General features: G+C 38.8%; 2 protein-coding genes across 4 annotated transcripts in view; one reads left to right on the top strand and one right to left on the bottom strand.

Moving 5' to 3' along the window:
• The window catches only part of fbn1 (fibrillin 1), an 80,233-nt gene extending 56,332 nt beyond the window's left edge, over nucleotides 1–23,901 (top strand). The window contains exons 40-65 of one of the 2 annotated variants that reach the window (XM_015375613.1): nucleotides 1,494–1,616; nucleotides 1,710–1,868; nucleotides 1,942–2,013; nucleotides 2,091–2,216; nucleotides 2,332–2,454; nucleotides 5,550–5,675; nucleotides 5,768–5,884; nucleotides 5,971–6,096; nucleotides 6,180–6,299; nucleotides 6,912–7,037; nucleotides 10,209–10,361; nucleotides 10,470–10,532; nucleotides 10,632–10,751; nucleotides 10,851–10,970; nucleotides 11,046–11,168; nucleotides 11,648–11,779; nucleotides 12,808–12,933; nucleotides 13,417–13,623; nucleotides 15,576–15,701; nucleotides 15,870–15,992; nucleotides 16,412–16,528; nucleotides 19,952–20,080; nucleotides 20,169–20,288; nucleotides 20,700–20,931; nucleotides 21,012–21,189; nucleotides 22,095–23,901. In XM_015375613.1, coding sequence (XP_015231099.1) covers nucleotides 1,494–1,616; nucleotides 1,710–1,868; nucleotides 1,942–2,013; nucleotides 2,091–2,216; nucleotides 2,332–2,454; nucleotides 5,550–5,675; nucleotides 5,768–5,884; nucleotides 5,971–6,096; nucleotides 6,180–6,299; nucleotides 6,912–7,037; nucleotides 10,209–10,361; nucleotides 10,470–10,532; nucleotides 10,632–10,751; nucleotides 10,851–10,970; nucleotides 11,046–11,168; nucleotides 11,648–11,779; nucleotides 12,808–12,933; nucleotides 13,417–13,623; nucleotides 15,576–15,701; nucleotides 15,870–15,992; nucleotides 16,412–16,528; nucleotides 19,952–20,080; nucleotides 20,169–20,288; nucleotides 20,700–20,931; nucleotides 21,012–21,189; nucleotides 22,095–22,481 — 3,674 coding nt within the window. In that variant the 3' untranslated portion in view covers nucleotides 22,482–23,901. The remainder of the gene's footprint in view (nucleotides 1–1,493; nucleotides 1,617–1,709; nucleotides 1,869–1,941; nucleotides 2,014–2,090; nucleotides 2,217–2,331; nucleotides 2,455–5,549; nucleotides 5,676–5,767; nucleotides 5,885–5,970; nucleotides 6,097–6,179; nucleotides 6,300–6,911; nucleotides 7,038–10,208; nucleotides 10,362–10,469; nucleotides 10,533–10,631; nucleotides 10,752–10,850; nucleotides 10,971–11,045; nucleotides 11,169–11,647; nucleotides 11,780–12,807; nucleotides 12,934–13,416; nucleotides 13,624–15,575; nucleotides 15,702–15,869; nucleotides 15,993–16,411; nucleotides 16,529–19,951; nucleotides 20,081–20,168; nucleotides 20,289–20,699; nucleotides 20,932–21,011; nucleotides 21,190–22,094) is intronic. The other variant, XM_015375612.1, reaches the window with a different exon arrangement.
• Nucleotides 23,587–26,535, bottom strand: part of dut (deoxyuridine triphosphatase) — a 10,346-nt gene continuing 7,397 nt past the window's right edge. Inside the window, exons 5-7 of one of the 2 annotated variants that reach the window (XM_015375614.1) lie at nucleotides 25,782–25,856; nucleotides 24,686–24,756; nucleotides 23,587–24,006 (exon numbers count right to left, since the gene is read on the bottom strand). In XM_015375614.1, coding sequence (XP_015231100.1) covers nucleotides 23,950–24,006; nucleotides 24,686–24,756; nucleotides 25,782–25,856 — 203 coding nt within the window. In that variant the 3' untranslated portion in view covers nucleotides 23,587–23,949. The remainder of the gene's footprint in view (nucleotides 24,007–24,685; nucleotides 24,757–25,781; nucleotides 25,857–26,535) is intronic. The other variant, XM_015375615.1, reaches the window with a different exon arrangement.

The raw sequence follows: 26,535 nt of genomic DNA, 5'->3' as shown, positions 1-26,535 counted from the left end.
CAATCAAACTTGCTTGTGAACCTTCCGCCCCAACAATCCCGCCCCCCTTGATAAATGACCAATCACATTCACTTTATTCGGAAATGCAATGGTTGGAAAAAGCCGTTTCCCTATGACTTTAAATTTTTTGCAGTGCATGTGGTCCCAAAGCTGAAGAATCTATCCTAGAATGCGTCTTTTTTTTCTCCTGTCTGTGAACTCATTAGTTCTTGGCGAGGAGGATAAAGCAGCAGCTGAATTTGTTCCTTCGTTTAGAGGAGGGGTAAGACTCTGATATGGTTAACCCTCTCTTCAGGGAGGTACAGTCAGTGTCAGGCTGGCCAAAAATGAGAGGAAAAGGGAGGAATGTGAGATGGAGGGAAAAGAACAAACAAAAAGGGTGTTTAGAAAACAGCAATTGGCCCAGAGGGTAAAGGAGGAAACCTTGGATTGAATCACATGTGACTGGTGACATTTTTATGTGAGTGTTTGTTCATCTTCTCAATCTCAAACAAAAAAAAAATAGTTATTGGTTTATTTGTTTTCCTGGAAATGAAATGACCGCAATAATGTTGATTGAGAAATGATGTTAGCCGAATAGGCCTCCTAGTCACAATAAGTAAACAAATTCATATTCAATTTTAATTATTAGCATTTAGTCTTGCTTCTCAGTTGCTGATTGGTAGTTTTACAAGTTATTCCTTTAAGGAAAAATCATTTGCTTTTGCAGCGAGGAGATAGCATTTGCAGAATTAGGGTTTTGTTTCTTAATGGTGATATATTATAGATTCTAAATACTAACAAACACAGAGTGAACAAGTTAAATGGAAGAGTCAAGAAGCATCTGGACGTAATTTCAGACACATTGTCCCTTGTATTCATGAAGGGATTTTTTTTTACATGATTTTTCAATCTGATTTGACTGCTTTTAAATATTTTTAAAAACATGGCAGTCAAAAACATATAAAAATCTATATAGATGGTTACCGGTATGTGTACGTCTATTTTTTTGTTATACGTTTGTTAGACGATTAATAATCGAACAGCCAAACGTTCTTTAAAAGAGTTTTTTTTTATGCAATTAAACCAGGTGAAACTAAAACTTTTTCACTTGAGGAGTTCTGGATAGAGCAGATTGACTGAGGAAAATGTTTTTTTTCCTGAAATGCAAAACCTTTATTTTTTTTTTGTACAAGTTTGATATAATTGCTGCTCTAATTGGGTTACTCTGTCAGCTAAAGGCATGTTTTACAGTCTCTATTCTCCGGTTAACGATTAATCGATTACTAAATTAGTTTAGTTAATTAATCACGATTAATCTTATTAATTGTTTGTCATCCTAAATGTAGTTTTGAAACTTTTATAAATATTGCTGCTGCAAAAAATCTTTAAATAAAAAAAAAAACAAAACACATTGTTATTGATTCTGCATATTTCTTTATTGATTATCTTTTATACATTTCAACAAGTTAAACCAGATGTGTTAACAAATCTCCTCTGTGTTTCCCGTAAAGATATCGATGAGTGCGAACAGACGGGAATCTGCGGCCCCGGCCAGTGCTACAACACAATCGGAAACTACACCTGCATCTGCCCTGCGGACTACATGCAGGTCAACGGTGGTCACAACTGCATGGGTGAGTCTGTTCGCTCCCCAGGATGAGCAAAACGCTTTTCCCCTATGGTTCACACGTTCACGTTCTCTCTTATCTCCCCATGCTCGCTCGAAGATATGAGAAAGAGCTACTGCTACAGGAACTTTTACTCAGACAACAGGACATGTGATGGAGAGCTGACCTTTAACATGACGAAAAAGATGTGCTGCTGCTCCTATAACATTGGCCGTGCTTGGAATAAACCATGTGAACAATGCCCTGTTCCCAGCACTGGTGAGCTCTGATGCCAGCATTTATTCCCGTACTATAAAAACAGCTCTATTTAATAAATCCTCTGTCCCCTCAGCTGAGTTTGGGATCCTCTGCGGCAGTGAGAGGCCAGGATATTATATAGACATCACTACTGGGCGGGTTATTGGTAAGATTTTACAATTCTAACACAGGTTTATAGAAAGTAACTTTTTAAACCAACCTCGCCCTGATGTCATGTAACAGATATCGATGAGTGCAGGGAAATCCCAGGCGTGTGTGAGAACGGAGTCTGCATCAACATGATTGGCAGCTTCAGATGCGAGTGCCCCGTTGGCTTCGTCTACAACGACAAGCTGCTGATTTGTGAAGGTAATGTTTACATTGTTCTGAGAAATGCTGCAGTGCTAGAAACAAACCAAGCCAAATTCATCAGTTAATCTAGACTCTTTAATCTGTATAAATATTCTCTCTTTACGGATGCCAGATATTGATGAGTGTCAGAATGGACCGGTGTGCCAGCAGAACGCAGACTGCTTGAATGTGCCTGGAAGCTTCCGCTGCGATTGTAAACCTGGGTATCGCTTAACCCCAACTGGACAATGTATGGGTAAGGCTGCATGGCTTTAATTGTCTTTTTTGGGAGGCTAACACTTAAATAGCCAGTTGAGTTGTCAAAATACTCAAATCTCAGATTTAATACTGCTACTCGAAAAAAAAGCGCTGTTTTTTGATTCCAGTCTTACTCTTAAAATCTAAATCACCATTGCTTCAGGATTTCAAACATTTAGATTGCTTAATTAATTTCCCACTATTTTTTTTTTTACCACATTGAGATACTTACTGACTTAACTGAAATGCTAATTTTTCTATAATTATAAGAAATATCTCTATTCTACAAACTGATATTTTGATTGTGTTGGTTGACCAATGGTTTGTCACTTCATACTATTCAGGTAAATTTATGGCGTCACATTTATTTCAAAACGCCCGTGAGCAAAATAGACATACCCGCATGTATGTTAAACTACTTCTGCACATGGTCTACCTATCACCGCATGACAAAATCACACATGCAGGAGAAACTGCAGATTCGAGAGGAGAAAATCGCTCTCCGCACACGGCAGCTCCTCCCACATGCTTTTGGATCGTGCTCGGGCTCTCACAGTGCGCACGATTTTCTATCCAGCAGCCACACTCGAGGGCGGCTGCACTCTGGAAAGCATCTTTGCCCACGGACTGATTTTCTCCTTGTGAGAAGGAAAATATGGTTTTTGACAGGTTGGGCAGGAAGCCTTTGACTGACAGCTCGTAATCCATAAATGAAGTTGACCACTGGAGGTGGGGCAGCGGCGGAGGCTTTTCCAATGTTTGTGGTACGTGGGGTAAAGACTGATTTATGCTCAGAAACCAGGTCGTCTGCATGTGTGTCGCAGTGAACGCAGACATGTCCCTGGCCCTTCTGCAGACATCTAGTCCAAAATTATAGGTGACCGCAGATAGTGCTGTAGACAGGAGGCCTCTGATTGGTCAAATCTACATCCGCTCTACACTATGCGTATTTCCTGTTTGGTACCTTACGACCTTATTTTGTTTGTTTGACTGCCATTTTGGAAAACGACTCATGTAGATGTACCAACTAGAAGAGCAAGATGCGCGAGAACGCTGGGACCCTTTTTCCACCTGGATCCCCACTCTTTTTCGCCCTCATGTCCCTCCGTTGTCGCACAAACTTGCCCCCACTTCTTCACCGCCTCGACTATATCTAGACCCACAGCTAGTTCGTGATTGTCCCTCTTGCTTTGTGGCGTGGAATAACATAGCGGAGACCACGCTTGAAAATTGGGCATAAATCAAAAATATCTGCAACAAGCTCACTGTGAAACACTGCTTTGGGAGTATAACCAGCCCTTAAGTGGTAAGTCTCAGTCAAAGGCTTCGTGACACTGCTTCCCATGTGATTGTGTCTGCAAGGCCCAATCAGGAGGAAAATGTGTCAAAACACATTTTCCTTTGCACCAGGAGAAAATCAGTCCGAGGGAAGAGACACTTTCGAGAGCGCATTCATCCTTGACCGTGGCCGCTGGATAGAAAATTAGGTGTTCAATGAGATCCTGAGCACGATCCTGCTGAGTGTGCGTGGGAGGAAGTGCCGTGCGGGGAGTTTGATTATTTCCTCTCAAAGTGGCAGTTTCTCGTGCATGTGTGATTTTGTCGTGCGTTGGTAGATAAACCATGTACAGAAGTAGTTTAACATACTACTATGTGAATTTTTCTCGTGGGCGTTTTGAAATAAATTTGATGCCATATATATTTAGGAGAGACAAAAGGCAGCCGAGACAGAATCCAGACTACTATAGTTTTAGAGCGCTTCCTTTGGGTAGTCCATACTCCATACTAATGCATCAACAAGATACTGCGTTTAACCTTTGGACCATGTGTCCTGCTCAAATGAATGAAATAATATGTCAAGCAAGCATGGCATGTAAATATCAAATCAAACCATTTTGACCTAAGAAACTTTAGAACATGTGTCTCCATCCTTTAACATTTGATTTATTTCAGATACTTATATTTTCCCTATCTTCTGAAGTTGCCAAAAGCGCTTTTACCACAGTGAGATAAAGTAGAGGTTGAGTTATGTCTCTTTTTGTTAAGTTATCTTGTCTTTCTTTTGGAAATGTATTTTCCTGTGTGTGATAAGCCAAAGTTAAAACAGCAGAGGCAGCTGAGCGACATTTGAGGCCAAGCAAGAATTTTTCATGGTGGGCTTGATATTAAGGAGGAGAGAATGTGAAGCATGTGTTTAGCTGGTGAACATGTGCTTTAGCATATCTGAAGCGTGTTGCTGTCAGGGTGATAAGGGAATGTTAAATCAACACCCTGTTTTGCTTCCTGCTTTTCATGAGTTTCCCAAGCGAAAAAAAAACTAAAAACAGACTTGTGATAAAAGCTTTAAAGTCAGAATGCTAAATGTTTATTTGTCTTAGGTTTTGTGTTAACGGCAATTAAAACGGTCTCCGTATTTTTAATCAACCTTGATTTTTATGCTCAGTAATTTTAAGAGTATACTTAGGGGCAAATAAAACCTTGAAATAAATTCAGCTTCTATCCATATTTTCATAATCACACACTCAAAATGTTTCATGGTGTACTGAAAGTGAATACTTGGAATCTATTCTTAAACCTCACCATCCTGATAACCTTTTTTATTACAGTTCCAGTTTTTTTTTTTTTTACATATAGATTTTTACTGCTAAAATGAGTAAATGGCTTTTATCGCTGCTTTTTTTTTTCTTAGGTTGTTCTCTTAGCTTTCCCATTTTGAAAAGTGGCAAACTGACCCCAATTACAATTCGATTCACATTTATTCCCTGGGAAATAGGAAGACATGTCTTACTGAATAAAGATTAAACAATACAATTGAAAAGTGAAGAACAGGTAAAAGAAATGTTTCCTTAGCATTTATTTTATGGGCTTTCTTAGGATGCCACTAATTCTAGCTTCTTTTTTTTTCTGAAAGATCTTTCTTGATGGGTCAGAAAATTCTTTCATTGCAATAAAAAAGCCTATTTTAGGGCTTTCCTACATTTTGCCAGGCGTACCTCCCCAATCTAAAGTTCGCTTTGTGTTTAAGAGTACAAATGAAATAAGAGCTTATTTCCTACTATGTACTGTTTTACACATGCCATTTACAATTTTCAGATCGTAACGAGTGCATGGAGAACCCAGGCATATGTAATCCTGGTCAGTGCATTGACACTCTGGGAAGCTATCGTTGCATCTGCCACAATGGATATAAAACAACCCGGGACCAGTCAATGTGTGTCGGTATGGGTTTCTTTTTAGATTGTATTTTTTTCTTGTTCTGATTTGGATTCAGATGAGAAATGTAAACAAGCTCTATAATGAAACTGTTTCAGACATGGATGAGTGTGAGAGGCAGCCCTGTGGCAACGGGACCTGCAAGAACACTGTGGGCTCCTACAACTGTCTGTGCTACCCTGGATTTCAGAACTCGCACAACGGCGACTGCATAGGTGTGCACTGGTGGTTCACCTGAGTAGGAATAACAGAGGATATCAGAGAGACGTTGCATTCACTGATGCCCTTTTGTTTTGATCAGACATCGATGAATGCTCCACCCAGAGAGGCCTGTGTCGCAACGGCCAGTGCATAAACACTGTGGGAAGCTTCCTGTGTTTTTGCAATGATGGCTATGAGCTTACATTAGATGGCCGACTCTGCACAGGTAATCTTTGCTTTGTTCTGTTTCAAACTAAAACTCCTGTTTGCTTCACAAATTTTTTTTCTAAATGTCCTATTTTTCCTCAGACATCAATGAATGTGCAGTAAATCCAGGCACCTGTGGAGCAGGAACCTGCCTGAATATGGACGGCACCTACAGGTGCATTTGCCCGCCTGGCTACTATCTCCATGAGGAAACGTGTGAAGGTACAGTAGGTTCATAGGGCCATTATGTTCAAATGACAGCAGGAATTTATAAATTATTAAAAAGTAAACAAATAGAGCTGTAAATCCGATTGTGTCGATTTACACATGGACAAACGTGATCTCAGACAAGCTGTGCTGAGAGGGGAAAAAGTCGCTGCTGAGAAGGCCTGAGTCAGAACACTTGGAGTGTTTATGCAGCGGGTTTGATTAAGGGATATACAACAGACCTCAACACATTCCTGCTTCTGGCCCTGTTCTTGGAAGCAGGGAGGAACTGCAATGAGTTCTCTGCAGCAGAATCAGAAATTCATTTTGACTAGAAACACATCATTCCAAGACCATTATTTATTGAAGCTATTTTGAAAGGTATTCATTTCTGTTTTTGGTTCTTCAGTTTTTAAATAAAAGTGATTCCAGCTTAAAACAAAAACAATAAATTAATTTGAGGTAAAATTGATATCAATTTGAATAAAATTACATTTTCGAAAACAGTTTCAGACTATACAAAATGATTGTGGGTCTAAATATTTTGTCAGATTCAACTTTTTATCAATTCAGAAAATATTTAGATAGTAAACACCGTGCCTGGTGGTATTCTTTGTCTTTTGTCAGACATCGATGAGTGCTCCCAGTCTCCGGAGATCTGCACGTTTGGAACCTGCTCCAACACCGAGGGAAGCTTCTCCTGCCAGTGCCCCGATGGTTTCAAGCTTTCTGCGTCTGGACGCAGATGTTTAGGTGAGGGCGCGTATCATTGCATGAAAAGAGGAGCTGTAATGCATGCATTAAGCTTCTAACTTTACACAAAATAAAGAAGAAAGATTTCTGGAGTTTAGATTTTTTGGCTCTTTCGTGATAGCAAACAGTATTCCAGCTGGTTCTGTTGCCTTGACGACACCAAGGGTGGCTCTGAGCAGATCGGTTTTCCATTTCCTCACTTGTGTGTGGTTGTGTGTGTGTGAGCCTTTACACATACTTGGTGTGTGCTTTTAGGCTGGGTGGGGGTGTGCAGAGTTCTCTGTAAGGGAGTTCCCTCTCTAAACACTGAAATGATGACTTCATCAGTTTGCTTTTTTACTTTTCTCTACAGTCTCAGAAAGTACAGAAGTTTGGAAGATAAAATCTAAGCCTACTTGGCTGAAAAAATGTGTTTTTGTTAATAATGACAAGATGAATCCACTAAGATAAAGATCTTTAAGTTTATTGTAGATTTTATATCCTACATTCAGCGTTTGTTTTTTAAGTTTCTTCAGCTTTTCTGACATCAAGTTCTGGTGGTTAGTCCAAATCTTGAGTCACAGCTATGCTTAAAACATCCCTTTGATTTATTTTGTGTAAATATGTCAATCCCTGCATAATTCCCTTTAGCAAAAGAGATAAATATGTTGACCTTCCTCAAAGCACCCTCATAAATCAAACTAGACGTTCAAAACTATTTTTATGAAAGTATGGTGAAATTCCTTTTTTTTAATATTTTCAATTTAAAGAGTCATTCATCCTAACACACAAACCATAAATCTCTACACAAGATAAAGAGTAATAATTCAACATTTTATCAGTGTCTTCTAGGAGAAAAATGTAAAACAAACAGTAATGTATAGAGCTTTCCCTGATACTATGTTAAATATATTTTTAGATAATGTTGCAGTGAAAGTTGTATAAATCTGTGCGAATCAGTTTCTACCACTCTGCCTTTTTAAAAGCCTTTTTTTTGTTGTTTATTCCTGATTGTTTCTAGTCTTTTAGAGTTTGTTTTCTGCTTCTCATGTTAAAAAATTTTTCTTGGTATTTTTGATCCCCACATAGTCACAAAGGGTATATGCAGAGAGCACCATCCCCTAACAAAAGCCTGACCAATGATTTTGGTGGCAAAAGGAAACATGAAACTCCTCAACGTTTTCTCTCAGAGCACCAGGTGCTCATGTATGTGGTTTTTGCCTCTAAGCCAGGTGTGTGTGTGTGTGTGAAGAAAGCTTATTTTTGTTAAGTTCACTGAAGACCAAACCTCTCAGGAAGGCAAGGCCATATGCTTCTCACTACAAAAGTTGCTCCCTAATCAAAGAGAAACAAGAAAGTGTGAAGATAATTATGCAGTTTATATTTTTAATGGAAAAAAACATAAAAACACATTTGACTCATTAAAGATAAACATAGATGATCATTATAATCAAGGTTACAATCAAAATACTTCTTGTTTACAGTTTAACAATAGCCTTCTGTTGGGTCCCTGAAGCGTGCGTCTGAGACCAGAGGTTGTTCAATAAAATTCAGTTCAGTTTATTTACAGAGGGCTAATTTACAACAAATGTCACCTCAAAGCACTCTACCAGTCTGGTCCATATCCGGTTACAAGGAATTCAGATCAATCCAAATTCAGTTTGTTTAATTTCAATTTATTACAATCCAAATTATATCTGATTGTTTATATCTGGGTCCTTTCTTCAACACCCAACATTATTTTAAGTTGTTCCTAATGCCACCAGATGTTCCTCAAAGCTCTGTAAATCTCATACATTTTGAGTTTTGAGTTGTATTGTAAAAAGTCTCTCTGCTGGTTCACTTCACCACCAATCAGAAGCTGCCAATCAGAAACGTTGGCCACCTTAAGCTTGGTTTATGCTTGACATGTCTGCGAGGTCCACTTAGCCACATTACAGCAATTTTGACATTCAAGTACGGCATCTGTGCGGACAGAATTTTCGCTCAGAGCACCTTGGAAAATGTGTAACTACGCGGACAGCAGAGGCGTAGCCAGAAATTTTTTATAAGGGTGGCCAGGCAATAACCAATGTACACTGAGGGGCGGCCAAAAGCGGATAGGCACCAGAACCTTACGGTCAATCTACACTGTTCCAATAGTAAAATTAATAGGCAAAACATCCATATTTTCTAAATAAAGACTAACTATGCTTTCCTACAGCCTTTGCTAACAAATAGACGCATACATTTAGTAGGGGTGTAAATCACATCCATCATGGCGATTCGATTCAGGATCGATTTCCTGACCAAACGATTCGATTATTTTCAATACTCAAGAATACACCACGATACGATTTGATTAGATTAATTGGTTCAAATTTTTTTTTTTTTACACCTTACAGGCTAGACAATGTTTCAAATTTGAAATAAATCAATGAAAGCTGTAATATTGTTAAGCATTTTTTTTTAGAAACAACAGCAAATAACAGAAGTAGAAAAGTTGCACTCCACCTATTCCTATTAAAACCTAATTCACTGAAAAATAATGATGCTCCTGCCTTGCATCAAAAAAAATACTGCACAAAATCAGTGCAATGAGTGCAGTGTAATAGACACTCCGCTGCACCTCTCCCAAATGGGCTCTATGCACAGCTCCACTACTTCCTGAATTTAAGGCAGCTCCTTTGTTTCCTGTCTTTCATGACTGGAAGAACTGATTAATCCAGGTGTGTCTGGCCAGTTACTTAGGTCATACACACCTGGATTAATCAGTGCATCCAATCATGAAAGACAGGAAACAAAGGAGCTGCATTAAATTCAGGAAGTAGTGGAGCTGTGCATAGAGCCTATTGTAGCTGACCACAGACAGGAAGCCGGCTTGTTTTGTTTTTATGACCAAAATTGCGGAAATTTGACAGTGCCACAGACAGGAATATATTTGTGCAATCAACTCAAAAGAAAAGAAAGTTCAATCAGTGAAAGTTCAAAAAATTCAAAGTAATATTCAAGGAAGTCACACCTATTGAGAGTTAATAGGAGCACCAGCTTATTCTGCAGGTCCATCTAGAAAACAGAAAATGTTTAGATGATGTCAGTTAGATTTACTTTAGGGAAATTTTACTCGTTTCTTCATTGGGAAAAAAAAATAGAATCTAAACTTAAAGATTAACCTGTGACATTCTCAGTATTTTATGTGTTTTTCTTCCACAGATATGCGTGTGAGCTACTGCTACACCAAGTTCGAAAATGGACGCTGCCTCGCTCCGAAGCCTATGAACACGTCAAAGGCAGAATGCTGCTGCACCATCATGCCGGGACAAGGGTGGGGAAATCCCTGTGATATCTGCCCCAGGAAAGACGAGGGTGTGTTGTCTTTCACAAACACACACACAGCTGAAACGGATAGATGCTGGTAATGGGCACAATCATTTTTCTCTTTCATTTGAAACTTTTTTTATTTCTTTTTTGCAGATGCTTATCGTGTTCTATGTCCTAATGAGGGATATAAGCTTGACGCGAATGATTCAACAACAGGTTCATGCCCTTCAATTAGAAATTTTACAGTTAGTTTTACATGTGCTCTATGAGACATAAGCAGGTGCTGATTTTGTGTTTTTTGTTGTATCATTCCAGATATCGATGAATGCCTCACTGATCCGTGTACTAACGGTCAGTGTATCAACACAGATGGGTCGTTCCGCTGTGAATGTCCAATGGGATACAGGCTCGATATTACGGGAGTCACATGTGAAGGTAACTTCCTTAGGTGTTTAGCCTCATTTTATTTAGTTCTCACATTCCCTTTGTCTATTCGACTGTTAACTAACATCTAATGAACTCCCATGGACACAGACATGAACGAGTGTGAAATTGGAAATCCATGCGGCAACGGCACATGCACTAATGTCGTCGGTGGGTTCGAGTGTGCGTGCGACGACGGCTTCGAGCCCGGGGCAATGATGACCTGTGAAGGTACCTGAGGTTGCGCCTAAAAGTCCATCCTCAGTCTTGTAGTCTTGATATTCAACCTTTTCTTAACGTCTTTAGACATCAACGAATGTGCCCAGAATCCTCTGCTGTGTGCGTTCCGCTGTGTTAACGTGGTGGGCTCGTATGAGTGCAAATGTCCCACAGGATACGTACTACGAGAGGACAGGAGGATGTGTAAAGGTACCAAAGCAAAAAACATTTATTCTTACACTGTTCTCTGATAAGGTCCATTTACTTTGCAGTATAGTGTTAGTTGGAAACTTTCTGAGGCCCTCAGACTTAGTGGCCCCACGATTAAAGTTGTGCAACTCATTATCTAAGCGAGATCCTCAGAGGATCTCTGTCTAGGATAAACTTAAAGCAGTCTGACAACTGTAACCAGTCAAGTTCCTGTTTATACCTCTACTCTCTAATATGGCTTTGGTGCCATAGCAACAGATGTATTTGTAGAGAATCACTGAAACAGGAGGAGCCCATCAGCACTTATAACGTCACTGTTTAGAGTGATACTTCAAACAGACCGTTAAATCTGCAACTTTATGCCTGCTTAACCAGAAGACATCAGTGTTTGAATATGTTAAGGAGTGTCTGAGTTAGGAAATGAAATTCTTAGAAAAATCTACATCATCTAATTTTGAGCTTGTTGTCCAAACTGCTAGACCACAACGAGTGTGAAGACGGTATAGATGACTGTGCCAGCAAGGGAATGACCTGCAAGAACCTGATCGGTACATTCATGTGCATTTGTGCGCCCGGATACACACGGCAGCCAAATGGAGATGGATGCATGGGTAATTATCTGATTTCCAGTCTGCTTTTAGTAACAATATATGCCCATCTATTGTTATCTGATACAAACATATGCAATTTAAAATTTAATCCTGTCTTCTTTTTTTTTAAGTGCTAACCAGCATTTGCTACTATCATGAAAAAAGAAGTAAACAGACTATCTAACCTGTTGGTAGAATGCTTAAAATGTCCAAAAACAGATGAAACAAAGAGGAGCAAGGCATCAAAGTTTTGGTTTATTTTTTAGTTTATTATACAGTTTTGGTTTATTTTAGAGCTGTTTATTTAACTGCCCTCCTTTTTGCATTAATTGATGTAAAAGTGAAAAAGGAACCAGTTAATATGCTGTTCATGTTGGTCCAAATTCCATCTTAATAAAACCAAATCTTTCCAGTCATAAAGTTAGATTAAGATCCAATAATTAACCATATGTTGCACCTCAATTAACAACACATTCAAATACATTTCATCATGATTCCAAATAGTGGCATGAAAACTATCTAAGAAGATAGTAAACCTTTTATTGCCCCAGGCTCAGGATAAGCAGCCATCAAATGCTATCAGCTGAGGGGACTGAAGGACAGAATGGGACTGGTGAAAAAAATACCTGACTCAATAAATAAGGAATCCTTTTTTTCACATAATATAAGCTATAGTTAGGTCCCCATTTCACCCAATGAGGGGAAAAAATCTAAATAGAAGGACTGAGCCAGGGGCACTTTCTATTAAAGGAGAAACAACAGAGGAACAAAGGTAAATGCTGCATCAGTTTTGTTTTTGTTTTTTGATGATTCAATCCAGGAAGGAGTAAGAAAAAATTTAATCCGTTCTCAAGTATTTTAAATACTTTGAAGATTTTCTTAGTCAATGCAGCACAAGGTGATGGATTTTCTATCAATACCCAAGATAATACAATCGAAATTCCTTTTTTGAATGCTGAAGTGATTAAATATGATACATAGACAAAAAGAAACACAAAACAACCAAAGTTTAATCTTTGCCTTTCGCTGTGCATGTATGTCTGTATTAGACCTCAATGAGTGTACAGCCAAACCAGGAATCTGTAAGAACGGCCGCTGTGAGAACACGATTGGAAGCTACCGCTGCAGATGTGACCAGGGATTCGTCGCTAACCCAACGCAAACTGAATGTATTGGTATGTAGTTTTTGAAACTCTATTCACCCCCAGCAGTTGAGTTTCATTCATGTTGTTATCTAACCACTTTGGTTAGACTTTGAGGTTTGGAAAAACTTATTTCTGGCTTATTTATTTATGTTGTTGTGTGTTCTTAATATACATTGGGATGATATGCTTGGTGGGAAGGGGAGCTTTTTTTCCCTAGTGTCTGCTCCTATCAAGACAGATGGGGAAAATCTTTTGTAACTTGTCTAAATGTACACATCTGGGCAGCTGCAACATGTTAAGCCTGGTGAGAAAAGCTCCTGAGAGACATGTTAAAACCTCCTGTCTGTGTGGCTATCTTTCTCCTCACAGACAGCAGTGATAGAGCGGTGTTGGTTATCTATCTATGTCTGGCGTGTGAAGTCGGGTCCTGTCTGGGTGGTATCGTCTGCTCTCTACAGGCTCTGCTGGTCTCCCCCTCATGTTCCCCCTCTCTTTTCCTTTCTCATTGTTCAGATAACCGCGAAGGCTTCTGTTTCACAGAAGTTTTGACCACCCTATGTCAGATGAGCTCCAGCAACAGGAACATGGTGACCAAGTCAGAGTGCTGCTGTGATGGAGGCCGAGGCTGGGGAAGCACCTGCGAGCTGTGCCCCTTGCAGGGAACCACTCAGTACAAGAAGATGTGTCCATTGGGACCTGGGTACACCACTGATGGGAGAGGTATTCCACCTAACTAACTGAAAGTAAATCTATAATCAGAGTTTGTGAGAAGAAACCTGACACCGTATTGCACATTATTTAAACAAAAGTATCATCACATATGTATGTCAAACTGGTATGAAAAATTTGTGCTCCTTAGTTTTTTTTTTAAATAACAAAAAAATAGCCTTAAAACATCAATGCTATAAAAACTTAAATAATAATTATAAACTCTTAATGCTTTTATTATACTTTTTCAATAGGATTGTTACATCAATCACCTTTTTTTATTAAAGTATCCAACCTCGCTTTACATCAGATGTGAGAATACTAAAAAAAACATCAAATTACTAACGACGATACAAAGACATTATGTTAAAATTAGGAAAAATATAGAAGACACACACATCCCAACCATGTAATTTAAACAAGAAATAAACTACATTCAAAAAATGAGCAAAAGGACAGGACTTTTTCCCTTTGTGGATGGGAAGATGTTTGTGCGTTCCTCCTGACCGTATTTGGTTGAAGTTTGATTTATCAGTTAAAGATATAGTGGACGATTTTCGCAAATTAAAAAAAAAACCTGCCCACTTAAAAAGAAATGTGCAAATAAAATGCAAGAGCACGCCCATTTCTCCTTTTACACACTCAGTTTAACAGTTGCCGTGTGCATCGCTAATACAAGCTTACTTTCCAAAAGAAGATTTGCAATTTTTCCTCTATGTCACCACAGGTAAGTGAAAATGGGGACGAGCACATAAGACGGCCTTGCATAAGCATATCACCAGAATTATATGAGGCAGGTACCCCATCAGCTTGAAGATTTTTACTGAATGTCCCTCCCTTTTGCGAACACACTCTGCAGGAGCATTTTCAGATTGATACCATTCAGAATAAATGACCTGTATTAATCTGGCTTATGCCAGGTAAGGTGACCAAAGCCGAGTCTGAAAATAAGGAAAGTTCAATGGCTCCTAAAAAGGAGAAGCAGCACCATGCTTGACTCTGGCTGGTCATCTTCTAAAAGTTCCCCGTTAGTTTTTTTTATTCAATATGATACTTTTTCAAAAGTTCTCAGATCATCCTAAAGTTTCTGGCTCATAATTTTGTAATTACGAGACAGGCTTTTGAGTTACTTTTGGTTAGCAGTGGTATTAGGCCTGAATATTTCCAATTGAAGCAGTTTTTGAACTGAATAAGTTGTGAATGCTTGGAGTAATTTTGGTAGGTTTGGTAAAACTGGGAGGGTTCACCACAGCACCATGTTTTCTTCTCTTTAAGGATAATGGCTCTCACTGTGCTTCATTAGTGTCTGAAAGCTTTGAAAATAGCTTTGTAACCCTTTTCATGCTGTTAAATGTTAATAAGTTTGCAGAACTTCACTGGATCTGTTGATGATTTAATCCTTTTTAAAAATCATTTAGCATTCCTAATCTTGAAAGGCAGTTTATGTCTGATTTATGATTATTATTCCCATAAAATTCTTAATTCAGAAAGTCCCCATTTGAATGTTCAAATGAGATGGGATGGTTTAAATAAAGTTAAGGTTAGCAACCCCCCAATAACCCCAAACTGTACCTAAGAGATGCATTGTCCTTTAATCTTCTACAGTATGTGAAGTTTCAGTTAATATTTATTTGATAGAAACTAGGTTGGAACAAAAATGTGTGTGTTACACTTTTTTCACTGAAAAAATTATAGTAAAAAATAATAGTAAAGATTACTCGAACCCACCAATTAAAATTGGTTACTTTTATAATGTAATAAATATGTGGGTTAAATGAAAATACCTTGAGACAGCCAGAGAAATAAAATAAAATATAAATGTTTACCTCAAATATTTGCTATTAATATTTCTTTTTTTTTTTTAAATGACTCTTGAGAGGCAGCACCTAAAGAAAAGGAAATTAGTTATTTGGAAATTTTGGATACTACTCCCATAGAGCTGAACATTTCTTATTCCCTTCCAGACATCGATGAATGTCGTGTGATGGGAAACCTTTGCAAGAACGGTCGTTGCATCAACAGCTTGGGTTCTTACAACTGCGTCTGCAAACAAGGATACACCCCTGACATCACCGGCACACAGTGTGTGGGTAAGCCTGACCTTCGCTTCCCTTGTTTAATCCTCAGACTCTTTCCTTCTTCCTGCTGTCTAGTAAAGAGAGGAAACTCTTTGGTCTGTCTCATGATCTCTTGTTATGGAGTTGCTGTGTGAAGCATCTAAAGTCTTCTGTCTGTCTTTTTTCATGCTTACACTCTAGATGTGGATGAATGCATACAGGCACCAAAGCCTTGTAACTTCATCTGTAAGAACACAGAGGGAAGCTACGTCTGCTCCTGCCCCCGAGGATACATCCTGCAGGAGGACGGAAAGAGCTGCAGAGGTGATACACAAAACACGCTGCACAGTCAAACATTCAAATTTAAAGGACCTCTCCATGATTTAGTTTACAGGTTAGATCAGCTGCAGAGCACATGCGTGTGTGCCTGTGTCTGGGTTTATCAAGCCTTTTCACAAGTCTAAACAAGCATATTCACGATGTTCCTTTCTGTAAGGGCCTCTTTCATCTTTATTTACTGTGGCTTTACTTCCCCCACCGCTGCAGTACCCCTCTGTGTGTCCGGTGTCTGCTGCCTTTGCAGTTCACTTGTAGGCCAAAAGCTGTACAAGCACAGGAACTCAGCTCAGAAAAAAGCCTGAAAGTCTTATCAGGCTATCTCGAATGCATTAGTTCAGCGTCTGAGCAGCCTCTAATTTTTTTTTTTTAAAGCAGATGTTTCATGTTGAACCTCTCACTTTCAGATCTGGATGAGTGCTCGACCAAACAGCATAACTGTCAGTTCCTGTGTGTTAACACCATCGGTGGCTTCACTTGCAAGTGTCCCCCTGGCTTCACCCAGCATCACACAGCCTGCATTGGTAAATATAACATATTCAGAAAGATGATTTAATCACCACGCATCTGTGTTTCAGTCATGATTATGCATTAATTGCCAAATAATAAACGTTGGAAATTTTCTGATGTGTTAATTGTGGTATGATTACCTTTGGTAAAAATTCCTCAGTACCCCGTATTTAGTGGTAATGTTATTCTAAAAGTGGGGGGAGTCTAAGACTGAGATCTATTCAATAAAAGACAGTTTTAAAGATCCTTGTTACGATATAAAAAACTGTCAAGAGTCTGGGCATGCCTTTGTCACCCAATAACTTTTTATTTATCTCTATTACTTTCAAAATCATTTAAATTGTAAAATAATTATAACAATATTTTAGATCCTCCAAATTACCCAAACGTTTGATGGGAGTTTAGTTGTTGTTGCAAATACTAAAGAAGTATCCACCGTTAGCAGCTGATTAGTGAAGTAATAGGGCTCCAAACTAACGCCAGGCTGCCTAACTCAGGTTGATGCACAATCACCTGTCTGTAAGGTTATCTTTATACCAAAAATCTTACAAGAGCTATAGGCAGAGAGAGCAAAGGTGACACATGGACAAACATGAGTTAATACACTTAGGGCCTCATCTTCAAAGCTTTGTGTCCTTTATACTATATATGGAGATCTAATTGGCCCATTCAAATTTGATATTCATAGATATTTTTTTCTCCCTCAGTGTTTCTGTAAAAGCTCCTCATGAAGTGCACTGATGTTTTATCAAAATATTATTGGCCTAAGTTGTTTTTCTATGTTTGGGGGGGTGGCAGTTGGTGGAGATAAATCCAGCTGATTGTTGTCCAGCCTAATCTCTCTGTAAATTCAATTCAATTGAGTTTATTCGGGTTATACCAACTCTAAAGGCACTCTACAGAGACAATTCAGCTGTCATATAGTCTCATTTTTTATCAAAGGAAACCCAGCTGATTGCATCGAGTTATTGACTTTGCAGGATTCGCTTTTCCTGAAACAGCATGTGGCGATTGTAGACATTCTGTTGCATTGTGTCGTTGACTGCAGTCAGCTCTTAAACTGAGCCATCATGCAACGACAGTGGAAAGGAAAAAGTCAGTTTCAACAGGAAGAAATCTGACTGTGGCTCCTACTCTGTCGGTGGGTGGGGGGGTCTGTTGAGGCAACTAAAGACCGGACAATGACAATTTTGTCCAGGTTTTAGTATTTATATTTAACTTTTTGTATCTTTATTTATTTTTACTTTTAGTTTTTAGCACTTTGAGATACTAATGTAAAGTGTACAATATTGTTTCCTTGAACATGCGTCAGCTTTCATTGCCTCATTTCTCTTTGAGCACAGGGAATCCTCAGTTGGGACATTAGGGATTACCTCAGGCAATGACTCAGATGAGATGTTGAAGCATGAGCAATGCACAGTGAAATAGTCTAGAGAGAAAAGGGTGTGACATGAATAATAAAAACGTCATGTTTTTAGGTTTGATAGAAGCATTACCCAGGGTCATCGGTGTGAGTGCACTTTTGTGGATCCCTTCATAATCCTAACCAGCTGTTAAAACATGAAAATGCATAAAATTGTACTTTGGAGTCTTCAGATTATTTTCAGATGTCTGTTGATTCTACTCAAAATAGTCAAGCAAATTAAAATGTGCTAAATCATTCAGGGTCAGTTAGAAGATTTTTCCTAACTTTTTTTTTTTTTTTTGCAAACTTATATTGCTGTGAAATAACTTTTATTCATTTACAAGTGATAATTGATCAGGAACAGTCCTGTTAAGAAACAAGTAGACCATCTTTTAGTTCTTGTATTTAAAAAATGAGGAAAAGAAGGAAAAAAAACTATAATTAATATTTTTAGAGCCTGATCAGTTCTACAAATTCCATTCACTTGGTCGATCCCAAAAGGAAATTAAATGCAGGCACAGAGGTTACTTTACCAAAGTATTCATTGAAGTGATACCCGTCTACTGAGCACAGGAGTGTCCACTGCTCTAGATCACCCCAATAATTTGATGCTCTAAACTCAGTTCTTCTAGTTGAGATGTTGATTTAAAACTTTCAAGGTTTCTCCCTTTTCTTCTAAATAGAATGCAGCCGAGAATGTACTGGATCAGCTGCTTAAAAAAGGAAAACATTGCAATAAACATTGCACTAAAATGCCATCAGAACGCTCATAATATTAAGTGTGCCTCAGCCCCTCCCCTTTAGTCTCCACCACATTGGATCAGTATATTTGCTGCACATGTTCAGAAAGGTCCAAACAGACGGCAGCAAACCATTTGAAAACAAACGATGCGAAGAGTGTTGCCAACTTAGCGCTTTTGTTGCTTTATTTAGCAACTTTTCAGACCCCTTTAGCACTTTTATTACAAAAAAAGTGCCTAGGGCCAAATCTAGTGACTTTTTTTCTGTTACTGGAGACTTTAACAACAACATATAAAAGCAGCAAACTCTGCTCTCTAGAGCAAGTAGATTGGTAGCCCCACCTCCTGTTCTCCTCTATCTTGTCTGCTGTAATGATTCCTGCAGCAATTATTTTATTTAAATGAAAACTGGAGAACAGATAAGCAGATCATGGCTTGTCTACAGTGGAAAGAAGGACTGGGTTATTAACTTTTGCCGTCACCTTTTTGGAAACAGAGGAAGGAGCAATCAGCTAATTTAGAACAGGTTTAGTGATTATAAATTCTTTGATTCCCTTTTGAGACAACATTTAAGTCAGCTGAGCATATTGCCAGCATGAAAAGAAAACAGAGGAAAACAGCAAGAAAAGGGACAAGAAGAGAGGGACAAAAAATAGAACAAAATAATGTATGTCTATTCTATTAAAATTTCTTTATCTGTATAATGGGTTTATTTTAGGTGTTGTCTTATCAATTCAGAGGGCCCCCTGCCTGTCTTTTCTTAGGGCCGCAAATTTCCTAAATCTGCCCCTGCCATCAGTTATCTAATGCTGCCTGCTGTGTGTGATATTTGACCTACTGTTAATTAAGTTAGAAAAAAAGTGAATAAGTTACATTAAAAAGTGTATTAAGTTACAAAGCTAATTTAGAAAATAAAAACAAAATGTGCCAATTTTCTTTCCATGTTTTTCACAAATTTCTTAAATGAGCACACTTTCGATTTCTTTTTTTTTTTTTTTTTAAGAATATGACAGCAAGTTTCTGTTTTTGGTAATTACATTGACCTTGATTTTGCCATGAAAATACTTTTTTTTTTGTTTCTAAATTAAAAAGATCTGTTTTTTCTCTTCCAATAACAAGTTTGACTTTAAATTTTGAACTTCAAAGAATTTCTTTGGGTGCCCTATAAAGCGTTAACTGACCTGCAAGGGTCACATTTTCTTAGTCTTTTCATAGAATAGATCAACTGTAACTCCAATTCAGTCATCTTCTAGTTTGTAACCTCACCTGAACTTTGCCTTCTCTGTGCGCAGACAACAATGAATGTTCATCCGACCCAAATCTATGCGGTTCCAATGGGGTCTGCCAGAACACCCCGGGTAGCTTCAATTGTGACTGCCAGCGGGGATTCTCACTAGATCCCAACGGACAAACTTGTGAAGGTCTGAATAAAAAAGACAGCACGACCAACTGATTGGTAACCGAAATGAAACCCTTTCAGTCATCGTGTTGTGTGTTGGTCCCTGACAGACATGGACGAGTGCGACGGAAGCCACAGATGTCAGCATGGCTGTCAGAACTTGGTGGGCGGCTACAGGTGCAGCTGTCCCCAAGGCTACCTGCAGCACTACCAGTGGAACCAGTGTGTTGGTGAGCTCCGTGGATTTCATTATTGAACATTTAAAACCCATTAATGTTGTAGTTGCTAAAATATCAAAGAAACACGGTATTTAAAACATAAGCCATACCTTTTTTTTCTTTCGTATAATAAAAACTTCTCTGTTTTCCTGTTACATGTAAATCCTTTATCTTTTGAAACTTTACAAAATAATGTACACCAACAATTTAAAGCTATTTTTCTGCTCCAGAGTTTAATAAATGCTCAAATTAATCACAAGAAAATGTTGCATCGTTTTAAAGGGGCCCCTGTCTACCTTAAATCTCTCTACATATCGATAAGATTTAGAACAGACTTCCCAGTATTGTTTGTGCTCTTTCACTGGAATGACCCCCCCTATCCGCACTTGTTTATTTACTTCCCACTAACTTCCTGTGACCCAGATGAGAATGAGTGTCTAAACAGCCAGATCTGCGGGGGAGCGTCATGCCACAACACCCTGGGGAGCTTCCGCTGCCTGTGTCCCACTGGCTTCAACTATGAGCAGTCCTCTGGAGGCTGCTCTGACATCAACGAGTGCTCCACCACCCACAACCCATGCAAGTTTGGCTGCTCAAACACAGACGGGGGCTACCTCTGTGGATGCCCGCCAGGATATTACCGCGCAGGACAAGGGTACATCCAAGCAATGCTGTGAAAACAGTAGCTTACCTGCGTTTGATTCTGTTTGACGTATTACTTTATTTCTGTTCCAGGCACTGTGTTAAAGGTCTCGGCTTTACGAGTGTTAATGGCGGACAGGGAGGGGAGGTGGATGATAACTCACTTTCCCCAGAAGCCTGTTATGAGTGTAAGATAAACGGGTACCCAAACAAAGGACGTAAACGCCGCAGTGTCAACTCAACACATGATGGCGCCCTGGAAGACATGCAGGTAATCTAAGCTCAGGACAGAGGACACAGCAGGACCTAATCATTTTAGGCTTTTATGGGAACATGAGCAGTTACAGACATCAGCCATTTGTCTGGTTCACTTTATTTCTAGAAATAAGGGAGGAAAAAACTATCTAGAACCTCCACTCTAACGCACACCGTCAGTTTTTATCCAATAATCTTATCAACGTTCCCCCCGAAAATCAAACTAAAAACTAAATTGCTTTTATACCTCTTTAATTATTTTTATATTACAACTACAGAGTTTGATGCATTATAATACACCAGATGCTTCGTTTTAAATTTGTCCTGCTTCTCAATTCCTTTGGTCCCTCTAACAGTAGTTTTTTTTTTTTTTCTAGAATAGTCTTTCATCCATCTTTGCATCACCTCTAACTAGTGTGTTTCCCTTCAAAAATAAGGAAAAACATCCCCACAGCATGATTCTTCCATCACAATGTTTCCACATGGGGATGGTCTATTCGGAGTGTTGTGCACCACATGCTTTCACAGAGCAGCTATATTTATTTTTCCATAAAGCCAAAGGCCACAGATTTCACTTCTTCTGTGAAATCTTAAGGTAATCGGTTGGACTTGGTGTTATTTAGGGGTATCAGATTAAAAGGGGTAAATATCTTGACATGTTTTGAACCAGGTATCATTTTCTTTCTACTTCAGAAGTAGACACTATTATGTATAGGTCATATAAAATCTAATTAGGCCTTTGCAGTCCTTGGCTGCTGAGGTTTTTGTGATCATAATTAGGATAAAGTCTCATAAAAAAATACTACAAACGAGCACAAACTGCCTCATGTTGATGCACAACTGTAATTGACCAGGTGTGATCTTACCTCAGTTAGTTTTGGTAAAATCTGAATTTTGATTTAGTTTTTTTTCCCCCTTCAGCTCACTGAGGATAATGCAGTAAGCCTGGCCAGCATGGACATCGAAAATACGCTCCAGCTGCATCTGAACATCAGCGACCTCACCAACCGCGACCACATCCTCGAGTTTACCCCAGCCTTGTCCACACTCACTGACCACTTGCGCTACAGTATAGACAACGGGAACGAAGAGGGTTTCTTCAAAATCAACCAGAGGGAGGGTGTCAGCTACCTGCATTTGAGTAAGAAAAGGGTCATCCCGCCGGGGGCGTACGACCTTCAGATCAGCAGCGTCCCTCTCTACAGGAAGAAGGAGCTGGCCGAGCTGGAGGACCAGCATGATAAAGACTACCTCACGGGACAGCTGGGAGACGTACTGAAGATGAGGGTACAGCTCATCCTCCATTAACCGTCGCCAGACTGAGAGCGGCAGATGTTGCTGGCAGCTGCTGATCCAGCGTCAGGCTCACACTGCTCTAAATGCAAAACAATTGAGACTGTGGATCAGTAGTAGGGGCAACTAGGGGCTCGCCACCAAAGAGACAAAGAGGGGGGTGGGTGGGGGTTTACAGCACCATTTGATCACCAAAGATGATTCTACATATCATAGATACAAATTCTATGAAGCGAATAGCAGCAAAGTGAAGCTTGATCGATCTAATGAAACCCAACTTCAGCTGCGTTTGAAGCTGTCGAGGGTGTGAAAGGTTGTGTTAAATGTTATGATATGTGGAATCAGATACCACTTGGGCTGCGAAAAGCTATTTTATAAACTCAGTTTTGTTGAAAGAATGGGTTTAGTCGCAATAGCCTTGATATTAATGTCCTTCCCTTGCAGAGTTAAAGAATTTCTTCTTCCCACATGCTGAAAGTGGTTGAAAAAGAAAAAATGTAGGAGCGAAGGAACCCACTGTGGACTATTGAGATGCAACTACATCAGAGCTTGAATGAATCCTACTGCCTATTTAAACTCTTTCCATCTTTCCTACTGATCCAATAATCCATATCTACTGGTGCTAACACATCTGCATAGACTTCTGAATGCACTGCACTACACTACAAAACCCTTAGTAGTCATATACGATCCTGTCGGTCATTCTGAAGATTTTGTGTCCTTGCCGCTGCAACAGCTAGCATTGAAAGCCTGTCTGCTCTCTTCTGTGTATGTAAATTGTGTTTATACTGTAATAATCAGTGCCACTTTTAATCTATGAAGCATTTGTAAACTAGAGGAAGCCCCAGGATTAGAAGGGGTCATAATGGTGCTTATAATGACCAACTACTTCCTTTTTAAACAGTTTATACAGACATGCAGTGTACACTCACACATTTGATGATGCCAAACCTGGGCCTTCATGATTATGCACTGAGGTCTCTGTGGCCACACGTCTCACAAGTTCAATCAGTGCTGCATTTTACAGACCAGCCTGTTCTCTGTTCACATCAGTGAGGGTTTAGCTGTAAATCCACACAATAAAACATACTTTTTTGTGTATGCGTGTGATTTTATGCCTTTATTTATCCCATTGGCCAATTAACAAAGTTGGAAACATGAACCTCCCAGGTACACAGTAAATCAGATACAAAATAACTGGATATTGTACACAGAAATCTCACATTTTACCCTGTATCAGAGAGTTATAGCACTTAGCAGGCAGCAGAGGAGTGTAGTTTAAAAACGTCGGTAAAAATTCCAGTCCTGTACTGCCCCCATGTGGAAATTTGTAAAACTTCTACTACTGCTTGCTTATAGAAACCATGGAGCGAGAAACCAGATTAACCTGTATGAAAGAAACCCAAAAAATACAACTTTAAAAGCACCTCATTTTCAATACCAGGAAAAACAGTTATTGCTACTCCAGTAACATTTGGATCATTTAGTTGCGCCCAGTAGATCCAAAGCCTCCAGCACCACGGTCAGTTTCTTCAAGTGTCTGGGGGGGGAAAAATAAAATAATTTAAGTGACTTATCAAGCCGAATACATAATATAATTTGGATGTTGGTGCATAAGGAGAAGTTGGAGATGCACATGCAAAATACTTCAAGACTTTTATTAGTATGAATGATATTGAAACAAATCACTATTTTTCCAGCAGTGGCACCACTAAGGAGCTGAAAGTTTAAATTGTAACCAAAGTAAAAAATTATGTTACATTTTAAATTCATACCTTGCACAAACAATGTTACGACTAGGGCTGAAACGATGAATCAGATTAATCGATTTTTGAAATAATAGTTAACTAATTTAGTAATTGATTTATCGTTAACTGGCGTGTAGAGATTTTAAACATTCCTGAACCCACTGCAAGCAGCAATTATACCCAAGCTGTAAAAAAAAAAGTAAACATTTTGCATGTAATATTAAAATATTTTTCTTCTGTCAATAGACTATCCAGAACTCCTCAAGTGGAAAAGTTGTTGTTTTACCTCGTTTGATTTTGTAAAAAATCTTCTTTAAGGAACCTTTTGCTTTCACATTATTAATAGATTAATCAAAAAAATAACAGATAAATGAATTTGAAAAATAATTGTTAGCTGCAGCCATATTTACGACCAACTGGAGGCAACTTAAAAGCGATTAATTAAATCAAGCTAGTAATGTTGCAGTTTACCTCTTCCTCTACCAGAGCTGGGTAGCAGATCTTCTCACAGACAAGCTGAGCGATCCGGTCACCCTTTTTCACTGTGAAGAGAAACACGAGACAATACACAAATTTTCTGTCAGCCACTGATTTATGCAAGATCTCCTGCTTAGAAATATGAAAGAGATCTGTAATTTTCATCATAGGTACCTTTCAACCTTCAGAGACAAGATGAAAAAGAACAAAAAAAATGTAGGAAAATAACACTGTAGTATTTTTAAAGTGATTGAATTTAAATTATGTTGGCAAATAGGCATTAAATCAAGCAAGATGTCTGGCCCTCACAGACCAGTAACCTTAAGAAGCTCTTCTGTCCATTGCTGATTACCTGTATTAATTAAACCTGTTTAAACCCATAATTATCTGTATAAAGACAGCCCCCAATAGTTTTAAACTGTCAGAATCCAAACTCAACCATGGCCAATTCCAAAGAGCTGTGGAATGACACATGGGAGAAAACTATAGACCTGCAACCGGCTAACATAGCTAAGCAGGTTGGGGAATAAATCAACTAAGGGAGCAATTGTAGTAAATGGAAAATTTAAAAGATCACTGATAACGTCCCTCTGAGGCCCGACGCAAGATCTTATCCTATGACGTCAAAATGATGAATGACCTGCAGCTGGGACCAAGTTAACAAATGCATATTATATTAATGTATATGCAGTGAGAAGAATACTCTTGGAAGATGTGATAAGTACCTGAAGATTGCTGAAGACCTGGAGATATACAGAGGTAACTAAAATAGATTAGATCACTCAATAGACATAGATTAATAGATCAATCTAGTGATATATTTGCAAATTTTCCTCCGTTTCTTCATGAAAGTATTCTTCTAAGGATAGAAATGTGTAAAATTGAGAGTTTATTTGCCACGGAACAAAAAATGATGACAAACAAGCCTAAATTATAACATATTTACACATAGTGGGCTTGTACAGTCAGGCTTTTGATCAGTAAAAATTTTTTTAGGCTATGCCACTGTGTTCCTCTAGAGGTTACAGAACCTCAGCATCCTAGAACCTTTACAAAACACTACATACCCAAATGCTGAGAGAGAACTCACCTTCAAATGTTTCCTTGCCAAAGTTGAAGAGCACGACACCTACATTGCCCCGGTAGTCTTCATCCACAACACCAGCTGTAAACACACAGAAACTGTTCAAATGTGCCGATGGTTAATGTGTTTATTTTTATTTTATTAAATTCTGGTCCTCAAGGACGATTCTCAGCATACCTGATATCGATCAATGATTAAATAACAAGCTTCTACTGAACTGCAGACACATGAACCAGGTGTTTCAAGCATGGATATATCTAAAATTACTTCTTGAATTAACTACTATCAACAGGCTTAAATTTAATAACACAGCTGTGTTTACACTTTTTGTTTTCTTTTACCCTTTTGATCCAAACCCCTAACCAGTTGGTGGCGGTAACGCACCAAAAATGAATAAACTGAAATGAAGAGCTTTCAGGATATTCCCACAAAACAAAATTTAATTTATATAGCTTTCCGACAGTGAATGAGCAGCAGCTTCGCAGTGAAAAAGAAAATTTCCATTCATAAAGTGCAGCAGTGATCAAATGTAAACAGTGTAGGAGAGATGTGGTGCAAAAAGGCATTGATGTTGAAGGTTCAGAGCAGGGCAAAAATAAATATCCATCCATTTTCTGGGATGCTTAATCTCAAGAGGGGTCGTGGGAGGTGCTGGTGCCTATCTCCAGCTGTCTACTGGCGAGAGGCGGGGGCCACCCTGGACAGGTCGCCTTTTCAAAAAAGGGAAACACAAAAAAAAAAAGGAAAAAAAAAAAAAAAA

The sequence above is a fragment of the Cyprinodon variegatus genome, unplaced genomic scaffold (assembly GCF_000732505.1).
Source record: "Cyprinodon variegatus isolate N-32 unplaced genomic scaffold, C_variegatus-1.0 Scaffold122, whole genome shotgun sequence".
Classification (NCBI taxonomy): domain Eukaryota; kingdom Metazoa; phylum Chordata; class Actinopteri; order Cyprinodontiformes; family Cyprinodontidae; genus Cyprinodon; species Cyprinodon variegatus.
Note: the sequence above shows the minus strand (reverse complement) of the source record. Positions and strands in the feature narration are given on the sequence as shown.